At 49.3% G+C, this 21,360-nt stretch overlaps 1 protein-coding gene across 2 annotated transcripts in view; it reads right to left on the reverse strand.

Annotated features, from left to right (window-relative positions):
- TRIO (trio Rho guanine nucleotide exchange factor) overlaps nt 1–15,244 on the reverse strand; it is a 276,470-nt gene extending 261,226 nt beyond the window's left edge. For both annotated transcript variants that reach the window (XM_080933897.1, XM_080933896.1), the window contains exon 1: nt 15,128–15,244. In XM_080933897.1, the coding sequence (XP_080790023.1) occupies nt 15,128–15,167 (40 nt within the window). In that variant the 5' untranslated portion in view covers nt 15,168–15,244. The remainder of the gene's footprint in view (nt 1–15,127) is intronic.
- Nucleotides 15,245–21,360: the final 6,116 nt, after the last annotated feature.

Consider the following 21,360-nt stretch of genomic DNA (forward strand, 5'->3'; position numbering starts at 1 on the left):
TTGACTCACCGCACCTTTCTTCAGACACTCCTTTGTTTTCTGGGCACCAAGGGTCCTCACCCCTGCAGCATGCAGAATGCTGTGGGACGGCCATCCATCCTGCGGCTGTGAGCGCCTGTCTACAATCCTTACATGCTGCTGGTAATTTTTTAAGTCACTCAACACGCACATGGACACCTTTGTTTCAGGATATGGAGCCCATTAGTGGAGATTTCTCGTGTAGAGTGGCTGACAACCAAGGGGAGTGACTGAGGGGGAAGGGTGAGCCCTACCAACACCAGTCAGGGGATGAGCAACGGGAACTGTAACCATGTTGCCGGGGAGGCTGGTTTGACGGTTCCTTAAGTACTCTTAGAAAAAGCTAGACATAACAAAGTCATAAACTTTACAACAACAAACAGCCTGTCGACTCAGGCACCTAAACATCTGGACAGCTTCCTTCTACCTCATTCTAACTGGCACTAAAGCCTTCTGCAACAGCAAAGCTCTCGGGCAGATGAGCCACGTGGTCTGGCAGGTTCCCCCAAGGAACTGTGGCTTGCTCCCACACTTCCCTCGCTCCAGTGGCTGAGCCAATCTGTTAAGACTGGTTTCCAGATTAGTTTGTTGGTGGAGGTAGTGGTGGTGTTAAGACTGGTTTCCAGATTAGTTTGTTGGTGGAGGTAGTGGTGGTGACTACAGTGTGGTGGTTTCTGTTGTTTCCTCTAGCCCAGGCTAGTCTCAAACCCTGGTTTTATGTAGTGCTAGGTTTCCAACCTAGAGCTTCCTACATGATAGCTAGTTCAGGACTGAACTACACATTCAGCCACACAGAGGGATGATGCTTTAAAACTTTCTATCGCTGACACAAAAGTGTCAAAAGACATGTCACTTGAATGAGTCACTGTAGAGAATTACTCTACCCAACAGAGGCAAGACCTGTGGGTCTCTACTGAGAAGATGGGAGGCCAGCAGCAGAGAAACAGTACATATGGACAACAGTCCCCTCTGTGGACAGAGGGGCAGTCACCCAGCTGCCACAGGCACACACAGGCAGTGCAGGAAGGCTGGAGACCGCAAAGGTCCTTGTCCTTTCCCACTGTGGGAACTGTTGGTATGACGCAGAGTGAAACTCAAGAGAATTAACAGAGGGAAGCCTGCGAAGACCAGCACGTAGAATCTACAGCTGTACTGACAATGACCAGGGCTTCAAACACAATGCTTTCTTAAGTGACATTAATGTCATTACGATTTCCTTCATGTGGAGTGTTTTCGGCACCTCTCCGGATGCTCTCTGTAGTCATGGTGAAGAAGAGAAGCTACAGGCTGCCAGCTCTCAGTAAGGCTCCCTCAGAGAGACCTTAAGGAGAGGTACCATCTTCTAGAGGTGCGTATCACTCGAGGACAGAACAGAAAAGGTAAAAACCTCAGAGACCGCCTCACCAAAAAAATACCCTTTATTCAGCTGACATACATGTATGAAAAACATTATGGAAGTAAATGCACTGCCTCAACCTAGAACGACCCTAGGGTATTATTTTACCAACAAACCTCATACACCAAATCTGCGTTTCTGTCACACCCGGAGATAAAATTCTCCCTTACTAGCCAGCTGTTGTCCTAGAGGCCAACGGTGTTCTGGAAGGCCCAGCGCTTGAGAGACTGAGACAGGAGGATGGTTTCAAGGCAGGTAACTAAAGCTACACACTGAGACCCCACCTTAAAGACAAAATCCATATACACATGTATCAGCTCTGCATATGTGTATATATACATAGTGTCTGTGCACCTCCGTTCCTGACTGATGCTCTCAAAATAGCAAGTGAGGGATCGGAGATGTAGCCGGTGGTGGGATGCTTTCTCTAGATCCTGGGTTTAATTCTTCAGCATCACAAAAATAATACGAAGAGACGAGGTAGAACATACAAAGTGGGAAGTGAAAAAAAAATACAAATTACATACGTGTCCTAAGGGCACAGTTAAAGAAGCCTCCTCCCCCACCCTGCAGCGCCACCACTTGTGAGTCTGCGGCAGATCCCGCCCATTCCTGATCTTAGTATGAACTCCGTCAGCTCTACAGTAAAAGAACAAAGAGCTGGCGTTTACAGAACTCTTCAGGATCAGTGTAAAGAATACGGGCTGGGAGACTGTAGATGACAAGCCATCTGTTGTTCTGATCACCGGCGACCTGGTCGCTCCAATCTCCTTCAGCGCTGTGCAGCATCTCTATGGAGACACTCACTTCCTCAGCTGGGGGCCCAGCTGTGTCTCCTTCACGAGGCATGTGTACCTCATTGATGGCTGAGCTCATGCCCTTCACTGGCTCCAGGTACGCTAACGGGAGGACTCCACAAACTGCACTCAGCGCACCTTATTCAACACTGGCTGTGGTCCCAGTATGACACGTGTTGTCTCTAATAGATGTACACCAGCTACTACCTTGGTCCTCGGTGGGGTCACACTGGGAGGTGACAGATGCTTAAGAGGTGGGGCCCAGTGAGAAGTCACCAGTTCACTAGAGGTTCTGCCCTCTGAAAGGATTCGGGTAGTTCTCCTGAGACCCCGAGTTAGTTTCTGCCGAAGAAGTAGTGGTCCAGAATGATCCAGAACTGTGACTCACTCTGTCTTCCTGTCTTGCGGTGAGGTTTCCACTGCCCGCAGGTATTCTCATCATCATGTACCCACCGAGATGTGGGGAGCCAGGGGCCCTCTCCAGAGCCTCAACTTGCCCTCTGAGACTGTGAGGTAAATAGACACACTTTCCAGCATTGGCCTCAGATGTTTCTTTAGCATAGCTAGAACCCACAACTTGTCTAAGCTACGCCTTGGAGGACCGGTCTACATGTGCATCTGGATGACCTTGAGGCTTTTTCAAAATATGGATTCCAGGGCGTCATCTTAGAACTCTGGATCAGGTGATGATATCCTTGTCTTAAAAATAAAGTCCAGGTGACTGTGCTGGTCTGGGTTAAGGAAATGTGGGCACAAGTCAGCAACTGCTCACCGTGCTTCTCCTGGGAGCTACAGTGAGAACCGAGTCTCAGCAGCTCACAACTCACAAGGGAAGGAGTAAGCACAACCCAGAGGAGCCAGAGGAAAGTTGGCTGTACACAGAGGGGAGAGACCAGCGGGCCACAGAAAGCAAACGCAGGAAGGACAAGCGCAGCTTCCCAGCGAACCACAGAGGAGAACCAGCAAACACGGGGGAGAGGTATTGGACACAGAGCAGGATGTGCTGACAGCGCAGCTAATTCAAGCTTCCTGATCCGGTCTGCCGCTCAGAAACCCACCAGCCCCTCAGTTGTGATCCCCGCCATGAAGCGGCATTTCGAGGCAGGCATTTGGGGTGAACAGAGCAAATGCGGAGACCAGTTCTTCCTGGGACAGTACCTGCCCCTCACCTAAAGCTGAGGAAGACGCCACGTCTACCAACGGGTGCATGAGAAATGAGACCTAACGCGCTATGTCTTTTTAAGAGCATTTTCACCTTGAGGGCAATTTCAATTACATAGCTGTGCTTGCCGATCACCTCTTTAATTTTAACTTTTACATTATTCCCCAGCAATACTTGAAAAGGAGGCCAAAAGAGAACCTGCCTAATCATCTCGTCTCTCTGGACTATAAACTCCCGCTGGACAGACACTGTTTTTGTTTTCTCCAGCTATAAGGCACCCGGAATGCTGACGCTACTCAGGGGATAAACAGCTTGTTCGTGTATATTAAACAATGCCCAAAAGTCCTTTGAAGATGAGAATCACTTCAAGTACTAAACTAGGCATTTGGAGCTAAGACACTACGATGACAGAGTGCACGTCCCAAGAAGGTCACCGCCCAACAGGAGGCGCTGTGCTAAGAGGCTCCGCCCAGGTGATGCCCTCCAACCTGCTTTCCGTGTGTCCGATGTGTACACCAAAGCAGAGAATTTCAGAGCGCTGCAAAGTCTCGAAGGTTCATGTCTCTCAGGAAGTATGCCCAAAGGCAGTGTCAAAGCCTCACAAAACCCTGTCTTCCTTCTGAGATGTGTGCTTTCAAGAGATGTCAGAAAACACTGCACAGGAGTATCCACTGAACTCTACAGCAAGTACAAGGAAAAGTCTCACCACTAAGTGCGTGTGTGCATGTGTATGTGTTCATATGTGTTCGTGTGTGTGTGTGTGTGTGTGTGTGTGTGTGTGTGCCATTCTACAAATTGTTTCTGTTTTGGAATGTAACCAAATATTCCATATTTTGGTCCTCCCTAGTGAACAAAGGGGTCGCCACTGTGCAATCCACAAGCCACACCAGGGGAAAGCGCCGGCTGTGATAGTTCATGCAGGAAGGAACACAACAGCAAGTCTCAGTATAATTAGCCATGCCCTTCCCTACCCAAAACCCAACTCGCCAGGTCTGAGACCATCAGTAGGAAAGAAATTCAATTCATTTCATTTGAAACTTGTTTAAAAGTTAATCCAAGATGGCCAACAAAAATCTAAATGGGAGCCAGGCAGTATCTATGCACCGTACACCTTTGATCCCAGCTCTCGAGAGGCAGAGGCAGGTGGCTCTCTGAGTTGGAGGCCAACCTGGTCTACAGAGTGAGTTCCAGGACAGCCAGGTTACAGAGAAACCCTGTCTCAAAAAAAAAAAATTCTAAATATGCTACCATTCTGCAACCAAAGATCACATCAGCCCCGTAGTTTCCCATTAAATAGTGACCCCCCCCCCAATTCCTGGACACAATCACAAAAAACTGTTGCTTTCCTGGGACTCTGGCCCATCTTCCCTAAGAAGCCTCTCTTCACTCAGTAACCTTGGGTCTGTCCCAGGGCCGTGACAAGAACCCCCTCTGAACTCTAGGTTCCTCCTGCCAAACGAGATTCCCACTGCCTTTCTTGAAGGGGACCACAGAAAACATCCCCAAATTGAAGACATCTGAGAGTCTACCATCAATACCCCCTTTCTTTCACTGGTTTGTAATTTAGGCATCATAAAATTCAGAGTTTTACAGAGTTCAGTTAGTGGTTTTCATGTATTCACACTACCGTAAAATGATGACCAGTCTCAAACTCCAACGCATTGCCATCATCAGCCAAAGAACTTTGCCCACAGTGTCTGGCCTGTTAGCAACCATCCCTACCATGGTCACGGCCTTCTCCTCTCCAACCTTATTAACTGTCAGAACATCTCTCTCACAGTGAAACCACCACCCTCTTGTGACAAAGTGTTTTAGCCACATGAAGGACTTCAGCAGGTACAGCAGTAAAAATCCCCAGAATACAATTTAACGACAATGAGAATGTCTGTAGAAAGTGCGGAACATGATATATAAAATCAAGCGTTATCTTCCCAAATCAGGAACCAAAATTCCACGTTATGATTGAATGCTCAAACAAATAATTAGGCAAGACCAGAAGAGCAAATACTCTGCCAGTAACACAAACATCTCACCCACTGTTTGGTGATTTCTAGAACACAGGCATGCACACACACTCACCACTTTCCCAGAAGCCCCACACTGAACCAGCAGGACCACTGCATCCTCTGGGGACAGTCAAGGGAAAGCAGCAAGCAACACCTTCAAGCCATGGCTCCTTACTTCAAGTGTCAGACAACTGTCAGAGTGTACTGGACTCCTGAGACCAGATGGTCCCAATCCAGCCTCAGCTAGCTCACAGCCAATCCACTCGAGCTCTCAATCGTGACAGACATCCCGTCATGTATCCTGACTGACAGACATCCTGTCATGTATCCTGACTGACAGACACCCAGTCTGTATCCTGACTGACTGACAGACACCCCGTCTGTATCCTCACTGACAGACACCCCGTCTGTATCCTGACTGACAGACACCCCGTCTGTATCCTGACTGACAGACATCCTGTCAGGTATCCTGACTGACAGACACCCCTTCATGTATCCTCACTGACAGACACCCCTTCATGTATCCTCACTGACAGACACCTCATCAGGTATCCTGACTGACAGACATCCTGTCAGGTATCCTGACTGACAGACACCCCGTCTGTATCCTGACTGACAGACAGACACCCCGTCTGTATCCTCACTGACAGACACCCCGTCAGTATCCTCACTGACAGACACCCCGTCAGTATCCTCACTGACAGACACCCCGTCAGTATCCTCACTGACAGACACCCCATCAGGTATCCTGACTGACAGACATCCTGTCAGGTATCCTGACTGACAGACACCCCGTCAGTATCCTCACTGACAGACACCCCATCAGGTATCCTCACTGACAGACATCCTGTCAGGTATCCTGACTGACGGACATCCCATCAGGTGTTCTGAGCTTCCTTCTTAGTGCTTCTCTCTGGCAACTAGCATACAATGAGATGAAGATGATAAACTTTCGTCATGTTAATAAACCACATCTATTGGAAACTGATCTCGTCCCCTCTTGGAGACTTCTGATTTCGAACTTTGTGCTGCAGCAGCATGGGAAAGCAAGCTGCGTGTTCAGTCTGACAGCCTCTGGGGCTCAATGGCGCGGCTTATCTGTGTGGATGACTACCCAACCAGACTCTCTCTGTGTGGAACAAAAACTGACCAGAACTGGGGCCGACACTCTCACCATTAAGACGGACATCTGCCTCTCACTTCACGTCGGTAGAGGCAAGCGTTCTGATATTGCTTCCTGTGTGTGAGGTATGGGAAGCCAGACTTCACCATCCAAGAGTCACAAACATGGAAGGGACCGGAAGCGCACTGTGAGCTGGAGGCGCCAAGTACCACACGTGGTTTTTCTTTCAGTTAGATGGAGAGAGAGCGGAGGATGAATGCAACTGTGCAATTACGTTAAGTGTGTGTTGGTTATGCAGTATTTACACACACACAATCACAAGCTCAGTCCACGGAGAGGTTCTGAGCGCTGTGAGCACACTTAGCGCCCATTCTGCTAAAATGAATCCGTAATGGCTGATCACTGGGCTGGGGCAAGGAAAAAGTAAGATGATCCTTGGACTATTTATTGTGCCACAAAGTGAGCAAGTGCTGAAAATAAAATAAAATGATGGAGATGGGTCACAAAAGATAAAGGAACCAGCCTGAAGCTGCTACTCAAATTGCAGACAATTTGAATATCGAGGTAATGGCAGCAAGGCTGTAACTAACAGAGCGCACAGAAAGGCTCATCACATGTAAGGTGTGCAGACGGAAAATGCCTTCCTGTGGTGGAAAAAAACAACAGAAGAAGATGCTGTTAGAAAAAAATCACTATTTGGCAAAGCATCAAGTAATAAGTAATTCATACAATGATCTACAAGAGACGCCACAACTAAACTATAGAAAAAGGGAAGGAGAGAGTTTGGCACAGCTTCACATTATTTCCCCAGGAAATGCTAAGTAATTACAAGGGCAAAGAGACCTGGAGTCACCACCTGAACTACATAATAAAAGTGACACTACCACACTGGGGCAGCTGGATGGCAGTGGAGAAGCTGGATGCAGTGGGCAGCTAGGTGACAGTGGGGCAGTCAGATGGCAGTGGAGCAGCCGGATGGCAGTGGGGCAGCCAGATGGCAGTGGAGCAACTGGATGATAGTGGAGCAGCTGGATGCAGTGGGCAGCTAGATGACAGTGGAACAGCCAGATGGCAGTGGAGCAGCTGGATGCAGTGGAGCAGCTGGATGATAGTGGAGCAGCTGGATGCAGTGGGCAGCTAGATGACAGTGGGGTAGCCAGATGGCAGTGGGCAGCTGAATGCAGTGAAGCAGCTGGATGCAGTGGGCAGCCAGATGACAGTGGAACAGCCAGATGGCAGTGGAGCAGCTGGATGCAGTGAAGCAGCTGGATGCAGTGGGCAGCTGGGTATAGTGGAGAAGCTAGATGTAGTAGGGAAGCAGGATGCAGTGGGGAAGCAGGATGCAGTGGGGAAGCAGGATGCAGTGGGGAAGCAGGATGCAGTGGGGAAACAGGATGCAGTGGGGAAGCAGGATGCAGTGGGGAAGCAGGATGCAGTGGGGAAGCTGGATGCAGTGGGGAAGCTGGATGCAGTGGGGAAGCTGGATGCAGTGGGGAAGCAGGATGCAGTGGGGAAGCAGGATGCAGTGGGGAAGCAGGATGCAGTGGGGAAGCAGGATGCAGTGGGATTGCTCCTGGAAGTGTTGTAACAGGAAGCGATCCTAACAAAAACTCCATAGCCTGAATCTAATGAGGAATCATACATCTCAAACTGGCAGATGGTCATCAATACAAACATTCAGTAACAGCGAGGTAACAGAGAAGACAAACTAAGGAGATGTTCTTATTAAAAGCATCCAAACAGTTATAAAAATTAAATGCAATATGTGATCCTAAAATGATCATGGGCTATCGCTTTCTTCTTACTTATTGAAAGCATTTTTTTGGCAACAGATTAAATTGCATTAAATTGGGAGAGTTGTATGATGGTATTGTACTCACAAAGGATGGTGCTACAAACCTACTGGCCAAAGCAAGATCACAAAGTCAGGGCCTACCCAGGTTACTTAGTGAGATCCTGTGTCCAAGAAACATTATCAATAATTTCCTGATAGTCATCATTCTGTCAGGACATTTTCTTACTCTTAGAAACACACCCGGAAGCATTTAGAGTGGTGGTTCTCAAACTTCCTAATGCTTTCGACCCTTTAATACAGTTCATAAAATTATGTTGTTACTTCGTAACTATAGTTTTGCCACTGTTATGGATCATAATATCAAAATCTGTTATGCAGGATATCTGATACACAACCCCCCAAAAAGGGGGGGTCATGGCTCACAGGTTGAAAACTGCTGATTTACAGACAACGGGCAGCATCACATCTACCATTTACTCTAGAATGGTTCAGACTCAAAAGGGAAACAATGTGTCCAAATCCACAGAAACAGAAAAAAGGAACAGTGAAATGGTAACATACTAGCAAAGAACTCCTTCTCCGCAGAGTATGACTTCTGACTTCTCCACTGGGTTTCTTCCCCCTCCAAGTGAATTTAACTTCATATGTATTTAACAATGAAGGCTCAGACAACTAAATACCCTGAAGAGGCAAAATAACAGTGAAGCTACAAAAAAAGCTGATGCGGACCTGCCCTTTCTATTATCTTGGTTACTCTTAATGTAGTAAATGGTTCAAAAGTAACCCCCAATTTCAGACTAAACACCCACCCAACTATGTTTTTAAATGTCAAAATTGTGATTATACCGTCTATCAACTACGAGGAGACCAGATGAAGTGAGGCTGGTGAACCCTCATTCCACACGGAAGACTCGTCTTAGTAAACAGAAGGAACAAATGACCTTCCCCCGACAGCTATCTCTCAATATAGGCTACTTGTACACAGCATGAAAAACAGCAAAGGAAGGAGCAGAGAGAAAAAAACAGAAACACAGACAAGTCAGGCCACTTCAGAAAACCACCACTTCAAAAGACGCTCCCCAGCCCTCTGCCCTCCCGAGCCCCACTGGTTCTTTCCCTAAGTTAGGAAGGAAGCCCTAGGACTCGGTACATGGTGATGCCATAAGGAATCCCCTCTCTGGCTGCCTCGCCCTGCCCGGCCCATCCTGCCAACATTGCATTTACAGCCACAGACATTTTCCAGCACTTACACCCAGTCCAGACAGCCAAAGACATGGAAGCAAGACTTCACCCAAGACTTCCCATAGTCTGTAACAGATGTGAGTCAAGTAAGAGAAGATGGAAATGTGGGGCTACTTGTGTTATTTGTGTAAAAATCGCATGTGGCATAATTAGGTAAGAAAGAGACACAGGAACTAAATTACAGAGCCCAAACCAGCACGGGGGAAACGCTTACTGTATTCTAGAACCCTTCACTGAACTCTTATTTGGTAATACACTGTTGAATTATAGCTTTGAGCATCAATACCCAAGAATCTATGTATTACATTTTAAATGACAATCCAGATTTTGCAGGAAGCTGTATAGAGTGAGGCCCCTTCACTCTCCCTGCAGAGGCTGAAAAGATAAAGGGAACAGGTGTTTTTATAGGAGAGAACTGGGGCAGAAGCTGACAGAGTCATCTGTATCCCAGAAGCACACCACAGGCGGAAGAGGGCATCTGAGTTTAAAAAAGAAAAAGTATATGAGACATCCTACACAGGACCTGGCAAGTCACAGCAGCAAGTAGCCAGTGAACGGCAACACAGACCAGCTTTTCCTGGAGGGCAAGGCTGGTGACAATGGCTCTTGTGTGAATAATACGTATGTTTGGTGGTCACTTTCTCTGTCTGTCTCTCTCATACACACACACACACACACACACACACACACACACACACATACACACACAATCTCATCTGGGGTTCCCTCTCTTCATGAACAATGACCATATAATTCTGTATCCAGAATCACCAAGAGCTCCAGTTTGCTTAAAAAAACCTGTGGATTTCCACCATCCACGTTTCCCTTCTCCTCATCAGAATGTGAGACAGGTCGCTGCAAAGAGGATGATCTACAAACAGGAAGATAGGAACAGTCCATCTCCAAATCCCTAGAAAGCCTCTTCAATGCCAGGAGTACCGAGGCGTTGCAGCAAAAGTCACGAGGGCGGGAAAACTCGGAGCAACAGCAATCAGAGTGGTCAGCATTGCAGTGCCAGTGAATTGTACTTTAAGTGGCAGATCTTACCTGATGGCTTCCCCAAGCCATCCTTCTCATGGGAACCCAGGAAGGAACTTTTATCTTCTGAGAAAAAAAAAAAAAACTCAACTAGTTGATATATTTAGTACATCACACTTGTCTATAGGTGACCTTGCAGTCCCCTCCCAGGAGAATCGTAGACATGTGGCTAGTAAGCTAAAGGAAAAGTGATTTTACCAACAGAAGATCTTTGGCCTCCACAGCACATGTGGCCATCAAACTAAACACCACAGGGGGCAAAGTCTCAGGAGACAGACAATTCCAGAGGCCACCCCCTTCCTGCAGCTCTACTCACTACACCTCAAGTGAACATCTCTCACCAGCTCCTTAACCTGTAACAGGCATATAAACTTTCCCAAGAAAGCAAGCAGCTCCTTATTTGGAGCTTAAGGGGCTTCCTAACATGGATAGGGAATTAGAAGAGGTAAATTAAAGTTAAAACGCAATTCTGAAGGGAATTTGATGTTTCTACTATTGACTAAGAATTCAAACTAAACATTCACAAACTAACCATAAATGTTAACAGGGCAATTTCCGATAAACAGGAGGGTTTGCGCATGAGCCCTAATAACATCACAACCTTGGGACAGCCTATTGGAGATAATGGTTTCTTTAGGGTGGCAGGGAGCTGAAGTAAAGAAGGGATTTGGTGGAGTGTTGCCTAAGACAAGGCTACTTTAAGGAAGGAGAATCTAACACCGGGGATCAGGAAAACACAGGGACAGAAAGCAGAGGTGACATCCACACACCAAGGCCTGTATGGCCTTCCCCCACAGCCTTAGACTGCTTTTTATCAATTCAGAGACAGAGGCAGGAAATATGCCAAAATTCGGTAAAGCAGCCAGCTCTGCAGTGGTCAGGGAAAAGCTCCTCATGGTCATTCCTCTGCTACGGCTGGGGGGGGGGGGAGACCATGTGACTTTTCTCCATCTGCATCCCGACTGATGAAATAAAGTGAAGATTGATACAAAGCACACCTGTCCTCCAGGGAGATGGCTCGTCACCTGTCACCTCACCAGAGGACAAGAGAATCGGGAATGAGGGAAAGGACATCCAAGCAGGAAAGACCTTGCACAGGAATTGCAGGGGGACTGCTACTCAAATGCTTTCCTTCTTCACAGTACACACAGGACCTGCCATCCTGTCAAGATAATGTGCTCAGGGTAACACAGACCACGCCACTGTACCACTGATGAAGGATGGGAAGGTCACCGTTACTGCTTTTTATAGTATAACCCAGCCTGCTCCTATCAACATAAGTGATTTTTCTAGGTAAGTGTGGCTATTGATTAAGAATTTGACTTTCCTTTGGAATTCTGCCAAGAATAGGAGATTAAATTTTTATTCTCTTCAGTGCAGGGATAAAATAAGTAAACAAAATAAGTATCAGCTACGGTCTATTTAAGTCAATAACTTCCAACATCACCTCTTGCTTTCCATTATCCAAGTCCATCATAACATTTTAAAGGTCTCACTAAAGCTACCTTTACTGTACTGTGTCCACCACACCTTAAAAGATCTCAGTTAGTACAACTTCTACTTTAAACAGCACCACTGACTTCATTGAAAAAAAAAAATCTTGGTGAAGAGTTCAAAGAGTTAAAAGAGGGTCAGCTAAATTTTCACTTGAATCTTAGACAGTTAAATTGCAAATGGGGGAGAGAAAAAACAGAATAATATCCCACCTCAATGAGTTTGCAGTGTCTCAATGGAAACCTGCTGTCAGTGACGACTTTACTGCTCTCGCGCCCTGAGATATATATATTTAAGATTCCTTACTTTCTTCTGAAACACCTTAGCTAGCCACGCCACCTAAAGGGAACAACCAACACACACTAACTAGCCCATAACACCCCCCCATGCCTTCCTTTTCAAAACACTGAGGGCACCAGGGACCTACTTCAGACCACAATCACTAGTCAGTGCTTGAATGACCACAGCTTCCAAGCTTCAGGGCACAAGGCTGGATGGAGCCCACCACTTAATTGGTACTAAGAGAATTTAAAATGTGAAGAAAAGCCTTCACTCCATACGAAAACCATGGGATCAGCGCATAGAAAGCATGCATGCTGCTCCCTCACCAGGTGACACACTCGGGCCTGTCCTCGGAAAGCAGAGAGGCGTCCAGAATAAGACTTGGTAAGAAAGAAACCCAGCGTGGTGGCTTCAGAAGAACCACAAACCTTTGTTCTCCACAACACATTCATTTAACGCCAACCAAAGCATGCCAGGCAGGTTAAAAATAATGCATTTATGTAAGTGCCCCCCCCCCCCACCATGCACACAGCCTTGCAAGGTTAAATACGGAGCTCTCCGAAAGAATGATTTATTACCACAAGGACAGGGACCCAAAATAGATAGGCAATAAAAGTGATTGGTCCCAGGGGCGGTGAGAACTAATGTAAGCACCATCCTGACCATGAGAGGCATCCGGGAAGGAGCACAGGAGTCCTATCAGGCTTCTCAGCCCTGATCCCATCCCTGCCCAGTTGCACTCTGGGAGAAAGCCACACAAGCTCCCTGTAGGGCTGACTCCTCATCCGTAAAAGGTTGGTCCAGGTCTAATCGGCAGCGGCTCTTTGTTTTGGTTTGGTTTTCGAAATTTTCCTCATCTTTCTCAGTGTTCCATTCTGAACAAAGAAAGGTGAAGTTCAACTTCCACTGACAAAGCAAAACAAAACAAAAATCTGCCGGCTGCCTACTCGACCCACTTCAGCACCGGTCGGCCTCTCACTGTATACCAACGGCTAATCAGGACTGCCAACGTGAATGAGGAATTTCCTTTAATAAAGTGTTTAGTGGAGAAGGAAACAGCAGCAGGAGAGAGGAGAGAGAGCCTTAGTGGGCTGGGTGCTGGGTGGCGCTTGGTCCCCTTTTCTGGGGTTGGAGGAAACGGAAAAGATACCCTGGATTCGAAGAGAGCTGCAAAACAATCTGTAGGTAACCCACAGCTTTCCGAAGGAACTACAAAGCACAGAAGAAAGGAACATCCCTCCAGGGCCATCTCCTCCACCCTCTAGGGTAGACATCCAGTCCCCACACCCATCTTTGAATGCTGGCAGGTGGCAGCCTCTCTGTGGAACACACACCTCCACTGACTGGAGAAGTGACATAGTAGCTCATTCTATTTTTGAGCTGCTCTGGTAAAAAGTTCTGCTGAGCTGATATCTTCCCCCCCCCCCCCTTCATCCAACGACGGGTACCAGTTTTCAGTCTCTGCCTCCAAAAAATGAAGCTTAAGAAAGAAATAAACAGAGAAGGAGACCAGGCCACCACAGTTGCAGGGCTGAGAAGGTAAAGGTAAGCAACGCAAGTGCTCTGCGAGCGGCTCCGATACCCTGGAGAACGTTCACACCCTGATTTGGACCTCCCAGGCCACAGGAGTGTATTTTCCCTGTTTGCACATCTTAAAGACTGAAGAGATGGATCTGACAACTCATTCTCCTCATACTTCACAGCCAATCAAATCTTTCCTGGAGGCCCCCCACCTGAATGACTATTCCATGAGGTCTCCAACCAGGTCCTCCCTTAACACCACGATGCTTGTACTTCAAACGTACCAGACCCTTTGTATCCTCTCTACTAGACGCCATTGGCTTAACATGCCAACCACTGAGGTTTGGGGCAGGATTCAAAGAAGGAGAACGAACTTCTCAAAGTGGTGCACACGACCCCTGGGAAGAGACAGGTCAACTGAAAAAAACCTGCACTGCCTCCTGACCGTCACTCGGTTAACTAAAAAAAAGTTTGTCAGGTCACTTTGGAGGTGGAATAAAGAAACTAAAGCGGTAAGTGGCTTACCTGGACAGGAAGTCTAAAATGAATGAGCAACCTCGGGCTACGTAGCGTTAAGAGCAGGGAACGGAGGGAAGACCAGCATATCTTTGGGGGAATCGTGGAAACAAGGCTTTCCTGAACTGTGCCTTAAGACAGGGGAGGAAAAGAAAATCCATCTCGAGGGCACAAGAACCCTTCTCTAGCATCGAGAAGATGAGTTCTGCACAAAACCATTTATTCTGTGACAGGTGATAGAAACAAGAAAGAATGATGGTTTCTTTGGCCATGAAGGAGGCCCAGATAGTCACACACCCCAAAAAATAATACATTTTTTTTCAAAACTGTTAAAGCTTTCACTTGAAGGAGTTGATGTTTTCCTAAACCTCAGCTTTCTGCAAGAACCTCACGGTGTCACTTCTAGTCTTGACCAATCGGCTAAGAGGAATCAAAAATAACCCTGCCAGACAAAGATCAAAAAGGCAGAACTAAACCAGGTGTCTAACGGCCCAGAAGTTATCTGCTTTGCCCAAGGCTGGTCGCTTCAACAGCTAGCTCCTAATGCGGTCCTGATCTCTCCCAGTTTGGGAGCTGACTTTGAAAGAGGCCACCGAGAACCCGAGCTGTAAGCCTCCGGCGCTCACCCCGGTGCAGGCCGCTCACCAGACCCCGAGGCTCTCCCAGACGTCCTCCCGGAGGCGGGCTAACGACCTCCCCGCGCCCGCCCTGGCCCGCCCGCCCCTCCGGAACCTGACCTGGGCCGCCCTCTCCGGCTCTCCAGCGCGGAGCCTGCATCCTCACTCCCGAGCCTGGCCGGCCAGGGACTGCTCTCCGAGCTGCAGGCCCCCGGCCGCCGCCGCTGCCCTCCGCCGCCTCCCGGGCGCGCAAGCAAACCGGACTGCACGCAGGGACGCGCGGACGCGAGCCGGGCTCGCGCGGGATCTGGGCCGGGCCGGGCTTTGGAGGAGGTGCCGTTACCGGGGTCCCCGGGACGCCCTGTCACGCCCCCTGCGCCGCACACCAGCGCCCCTCCCGCCCGCCGGGCTCCGGGCTAGCCTCCTCCTCGGCCACCTCCGGCTATCCAGAGCGGACCCCGAGCCGCCCCGAACAGCCTCCAGGTCCACGCCACCCACGCAGTGCCTGCCAGCCCGGGTCCCACGCCTCTCTCCAAGACCACCACGGTCCCAGATGTCCTTCCCTTGCCTCCCCCAGAGACAATGGCTGGACCCGACCGTCGCCTCAGCTCGGCCACGATCCTCTGTCCCTGGACTGAGGTGCGATGGCTGCCCCGTTTCACAGAACCAGACGCCAAGGCTGGGTGACAGGCTAGAGCCCGGAGCCAGGGACACTTGCTGATAATGGGGTCGGGGGTCCAGCTACCAGCGGCCCAAAAGCGATCACAAGACAGAGCTGCTGTCCCCGGTCCCGGTGAGCTCGTCCTCCGGGACACCGGCTTCCGCCCACGCCGTCCCCGCCGCCGCCTCCTCGGCCCTCCAGCAAGAGACAAAGAGCCGGCGCCCCTACCCGCGGGGCCGTGGCCGCTGCAGCGAGAGGCCGAGGGGTGTCTAGCTTGGCACGAGGGGCGAGTGCCGGGAAAGCGAGTGGAGGCGCCCGGGACCAGCCGCAGCACACGGGCGGCGTGGGTAGCCTGACACGCCGGCGTGGATCGCAGAGCACCGATGCGGCGACAGGGACGAGAGCGCGCAGGGCTGTACCGGGCCGGAGATCGGGGCGCGCCGGGCCGGCCGAGCGCGCGGGGCAAGCGCCGTACTCACCGGATCGGAAGAAGGCCGCGATGTCGGCCAGGTCCTTGGCGGCCTCCTCGGCGCCCTCGCCGGCGCCAGCCCCGCAGCCGGAGCCCGCCGCGCTGGCCGCCGCCGCGGGTCCGGAGGACGCGGCCGGGGCGGTGGCACCGCCGCTGCTGCCGCTCATGGCTTCGGCGGCGGACGAGCCCGCCTCGGGCCCCGCGCCCCTAGCTCCGCGCACCCAGCCGCCCGCGCCTGGCCTGGCGGCGCCGAGCACCCAGCTGCCCGCGCCCGGCGCGCGGACGCACAGCCCCGGGGCGGCGGGCGGCGGCGGCTCGGCCCGAGGAGCGCGCCCACATAGACGAGGACACCGCCCGGGAGCCGCGAGCCTGGCGCGGGGCGGGCGCGCGGAGCCACGGCCTCGGCGTGGCCGGCCGGGGCGCGGGCAGCGGCGCGGACACGCGAGGGCGGGGGCCGGGGCTGCCGAAGCTCCGGGATCACGGACGCCGGCGGCGGCAGCGAGCCTCCATCTTGCTTTCCGATGGGGAAGGAAGGAGGGGGAGGGAGAAATCACGGCCGAGGGAGTCCGGGTGAAAGGAAAGGGAGAGCAGGGAAAGGAGAGGAAGGAAAAAGAGGGGCTTCGGGAATTTCCGGAGAGCTTCGTTAGGGGCCGGAGCGTGGGCTCGGCTGGTGGGCGGGGCCTGTTGTGGGCGGGACCGTTGAGGGGCGGGGCCGCGCCTGAGAGCCCGGAGGGCGGAATGGAGTGGCTGCGGGAACGTGGAGCTGGCCAGGTCTCCTCCTCCAGGGCCGCTCCAAACCTGGGAGGAGCAGGAACAAGTGTGACCCGGCTGGCCTTCCAGGCCAGGCACTGCGCCCCCTGCCAGGATTCTCGCGCCTGCACTGCAAGCGGTCCTAGCACTGGAGCGCTTTCATTATTATTTATGTCACCCGTGGGGCGGCCGAGTGAGCAGGGCACAGAGCTGGTGTGGCCCTTACAGGAGCAGCGCTGACACTGGAGTGTAGAAGGAGCTCGATAATTGTTCAATGAGCAGAGAGGCAATGAAAACAGATTATCCGCTCTAGCTTACCGACTCCTTGTATGTAAAAAGCAGGCGCGGCAGGGGGCGGGGAGAGGAATGGGGGTTGCGGGGAATCCCCATCTCCCAAGTGTTGGGTCCTCACGCTACCCAGATGTATTGAAAATATGATGGAGACAGGGGAGACCAGAGGAAAGGGACCTTTAAAGAAAATGTACGTTAAATCAGCTGTGTGGAAAATCAAATTCTGCTTTTTGTCACAAGATGAGTACAATGAAGAAAAGAATGGGCGCCGGATAATTGAAGACCAAATTTTGCCTGAGCATTTCTATGGCCCTCGGATCCTGTTTTTAATACTTTACTCCAATTTAAGGAGCTCGGGTTCTTTGGAGAAATAGGTGATTCTGGTATTGGGACAGAAAATATTTAACATAAGCATTCTGTTGTGCCAGAAGGTAAGGAAATGGCTTTCCAAGAAAAAAGCCAGCACAAATAAAGATTGTCCAGGACACATAGGAAACAGTCTAAAGAGTTCCTCATGGCCAAAGCCAGAACAATTTCAATAAGAAAATATAGCACTATTTGATTTTAAGCAAAAAAATTAAAATAAATAAATCAATATTTTTGAGTCCATACTGATGTAAACGAATATGCAAATGGGGTAGGAGAGACAAGTGCAGATTTACAAGTAGTGTATGTGGAGGCTGTCCTGAAGGAAATGGAGCAGAACTCCCCTCCTAAAACACAGGCTGCACTCAGTACTTTCGGAAAAGAACAAAACTGGTAAAGAAACCATTACCTTGCCGCAGCCCATTGATCAAGGTGGACATCAGAATCAGTAGGTCACCTTGACAATGTGTACTAGATATGACAAGGATGGCAGTATCCCTCCCTGAGCTGCTCCTCCAAAACTCCTAGCTCCAAATGGATAGATCAGCATCCTATGAATGAGGCACTTCCTATAAAAGTCCTCACCAGTACTCTCCCAATCTTTCAAGGTCACCAAAAATAAGAAAAGGCAAATAAATAATCACAGACAGCTGTGAGAATCCCCAGACAGTATTAGAACTCAAGGCAGTGTAGTGGTTTGTTGGATTTGTTTTGTTCTAGGACAGGCTTTCTATCTGTAGCCCAAGCTGGCCTTGAGCTCTCCTTTCTCTTACGTCAGCCTCCCAGTCACTTTTACTAGATTTGTAAGTACAAACACGTCAGTTGTGTGTGACCACATTTGGCTCAGTGTAGCGGTCTTGATGGGTCTCAGAAAATCCCTAAGATTACATGAATAAATGTGAATAGCATGTTGGGGTATTAGTCAATAACACCGAACCCACAGGGAGTGAGAAAATAGATCTGGGGTTCACAACTTTTTAGTACATGTCAATCTCGTTCTGAGATTTTTTTTAAGGGATGCTTGAAGCTTACTTTGAATCAGATGAGCAGTCTCTTAAAAAACGTAGTAATCCAAGTCCACATCCCATGGTCCTTCAGCTCAACTGCATTGACAATGCTTCTCTATTTTTTTTTTTTTCTCTTAATTCCTATCTCTAACTTATTTCTCTCCCTTACACAGCCAAGCTCCCAGAGGCTTCAGAGTGAAAACAGAGATATTGTACCCAGTCCCTGACTATGAGGAACCATGCTGGTGTGTCTGTTCCTGTATCTGGACACCCTGCCTGGATTGCTGACATGGCTGAGACCAGTCCTTACTGTTGTGCCTTCCCCACCCATGGGAACTCGGGATCGGCTGGCAGCCGTCAGGGAAAATACTCAGCTGCTCTCTGTGGTGTTCAGTCCCAACCCAAACCCAGAGAAAGGCAGCCACAGTCTTAGAACCTCAAGGCTTCCTGAGACAGTCTTTCTCAGAGGCCTGGTTTAAGATTTAACGCTGCCCCTTTCTTCCTCCAAACCCCATGAAACAGTGTTTACCCTTCTTGATCTCTGGTTTCCGCATTTATTCTTCCTTGTCTATTAGCTTTGATGTCACTTTCCTATTCTTCAAGGGACTCAGCTTTAGTGTCCAACCAACTTTTCGTGTCTCTCTACCAGGCATTCTAAAAGTGTCACTTAAAATTCAAAGCCAACGGCCAACATTTTTCTGTGTCTTCTTCCCATAATGATCCCCCACCTTTGGCTAGTCAATACACTGCCAAAATAGAATTGTAGAGAGACGTTTAAACACTGAGGGGGAAAGAAAATGAAGACTTTTGGAGGAGAAGGACGCATTAGATGGCATCCTGCAGCCACAGGCAGATTGACAGAGAGTTGGTGCTGAACCTAGGAAGTAACAGCTGGAAAAGACTGACTCCTGTGGGAAGGTTTCTGGGTGGGGCAAATTCAGGGTGCTAAGAGATGGCCTTAAGAGAAATGCAATGGTGTCACATTACTGCTGGAGGCACTGAGGGTTGGAATGGGCAGGGAATGACTGGTGTGTATTTGGCAGGAAAAGATCTCTATTCTAGGGTTAGAAATTCTGGCCAATTCTTCTGTCTCAGGTACTCAGTCCAAGAAAGGAATGAGAGAGATCGTGTGTGTGTGTGTGTGTGTGTGTGGTACACACATGCAGGCTGTCCCTGACATCGGAGCATGTGCAGGGAGATCTAAACAGGGTTTCACGACAGCTGCTGCTGATCCTACCCAACCTTCAAAATCCGGCTCCAGTTTCATCCGCTTTCATGAAGCTCCTATATTACTCAAGTTGATCTGCCCCTGCCCTGAACTGCCCATCAGTCATTTGGGCATTTAATCGTGTGCTGCGTTCTATGATTTCCAAGTTTTTGTCTTCGGCGTCTTGCCTAGGAGATGAAGTAATTCTTTGCAATTACTGTGCAAGTGTCAGTGTGTTTCTTGTGCACCTGGAGCTATATGAGGCCCGAAGATGGGAGACAAAATGGACACTGGCCCTGCCCAAGTATGATTCAGACATGTGGTCTAAAGAGGTCTGAGATCTCTAGAAGCCTAGGGTGATAACTTGTACTGTTAAAGTCTCCTGGTTCATAGTACTTAGCAGTTGTGATAACCCCAGATAATCAATAATAAGCCACTACACATGTCTAGTATTTTGGGGGATTTTCTTGTTTGAGTGACCCTGCTGTTTTAGGAATAGAGTCATCTTGTGGATAGTGTTTGCTGGATGCCATAGTCATCCTGCTAGAAAAGAAAGGAAGGAAGGAAAAAGCAATGCAGGGAATTCAACTTAACAAGTGGCCGTAGGAATAGACAAGAATGAAAACACACCATGGGAACGTCCAGTTGGCGAGACTCTTGGCCACAGTGTAGAAGCTGCAATCTTCTGTGCTCTGTTACTATAAACAGATACTTATGCTTGGCTATTTCGTGAGGGAAAGGGGGGTTGCTTTGCTCACCATTTTAAAGGTCTAGGGTCTGGATTGGTTAACCCATTAGTTTGACCTCTGGAGAGGCAGTCCCGGCTACGTGATATTGATAACTTGAGCCTGTGTAAGAAGAAGGCATACGAGGAAGGCAATTCACTCTGATCTCTAATGGTAACCCTTTCCAAAGAGCTAACCTGGGTCCCGTGGCACTAGTGCGTGTCTCTTAATGGTTTCATGTGACCTTTCAGCAATGGAAACAAGCTTCCAACACATGGACCTGTAAGGAACACATCCAGACCATACCCAAATTGTAGAACCGCAGCTTCAAATCTGAACTCAGAGGTACAGACCACCAGGGGTCTCCAGACTTGCCTGGTTTAATCAAGGGTGTAATCCTAGAGAGTAAGTGTCCACAATGTACAGGCTTGGGTGGATCCACAGCTCTCCAGTTAGTGCTGGACCAGATATGAAACATGGGGGGAATGGCGCCAACCTCCAGGGCCATGGCCTCTTCATATGCTAGAGTCACACCAAGTCAGTTCAGCAACAAAACCAGATAAAGCTGTATTCTTAGACTTCTCTGGTTGGGGGTGACCGAAAAGCTGCAAGGCTGGAAAGGCCCATGTTCTTTATAAATATGGAGTCCCATGAATGGATCATTGGCTCTCAAGATTGTTTGATAAACAACTTTGATACCAGTGTTCTTTCTAGCATTTGAAATACCTCTAAATATACAAATCCAGCAGAAGAGGGGGTTAGGAGAAGCACCCCTGGGGAATCTGAGTAGACAGAGGCAAATAGGAGGAAGATGGTGAAGAAGACAGAGAGAAAGATGTATGAGTGAGTCCCTTGGTTTGTCTTAATGGACTTGAGG

The sequence above is a fragment of the Micromys minutus genome, assembly GCF_963924665.1.
Source record: "Micromys minutus genome assembly, chromosome: 20".
Taxonomy (NCBI): domain Eukaryota; kingdom Metazoa; phylum Chordata; class Mammalia; order Rodentia; family Muridae; genus Micromys; species Micromys minutus.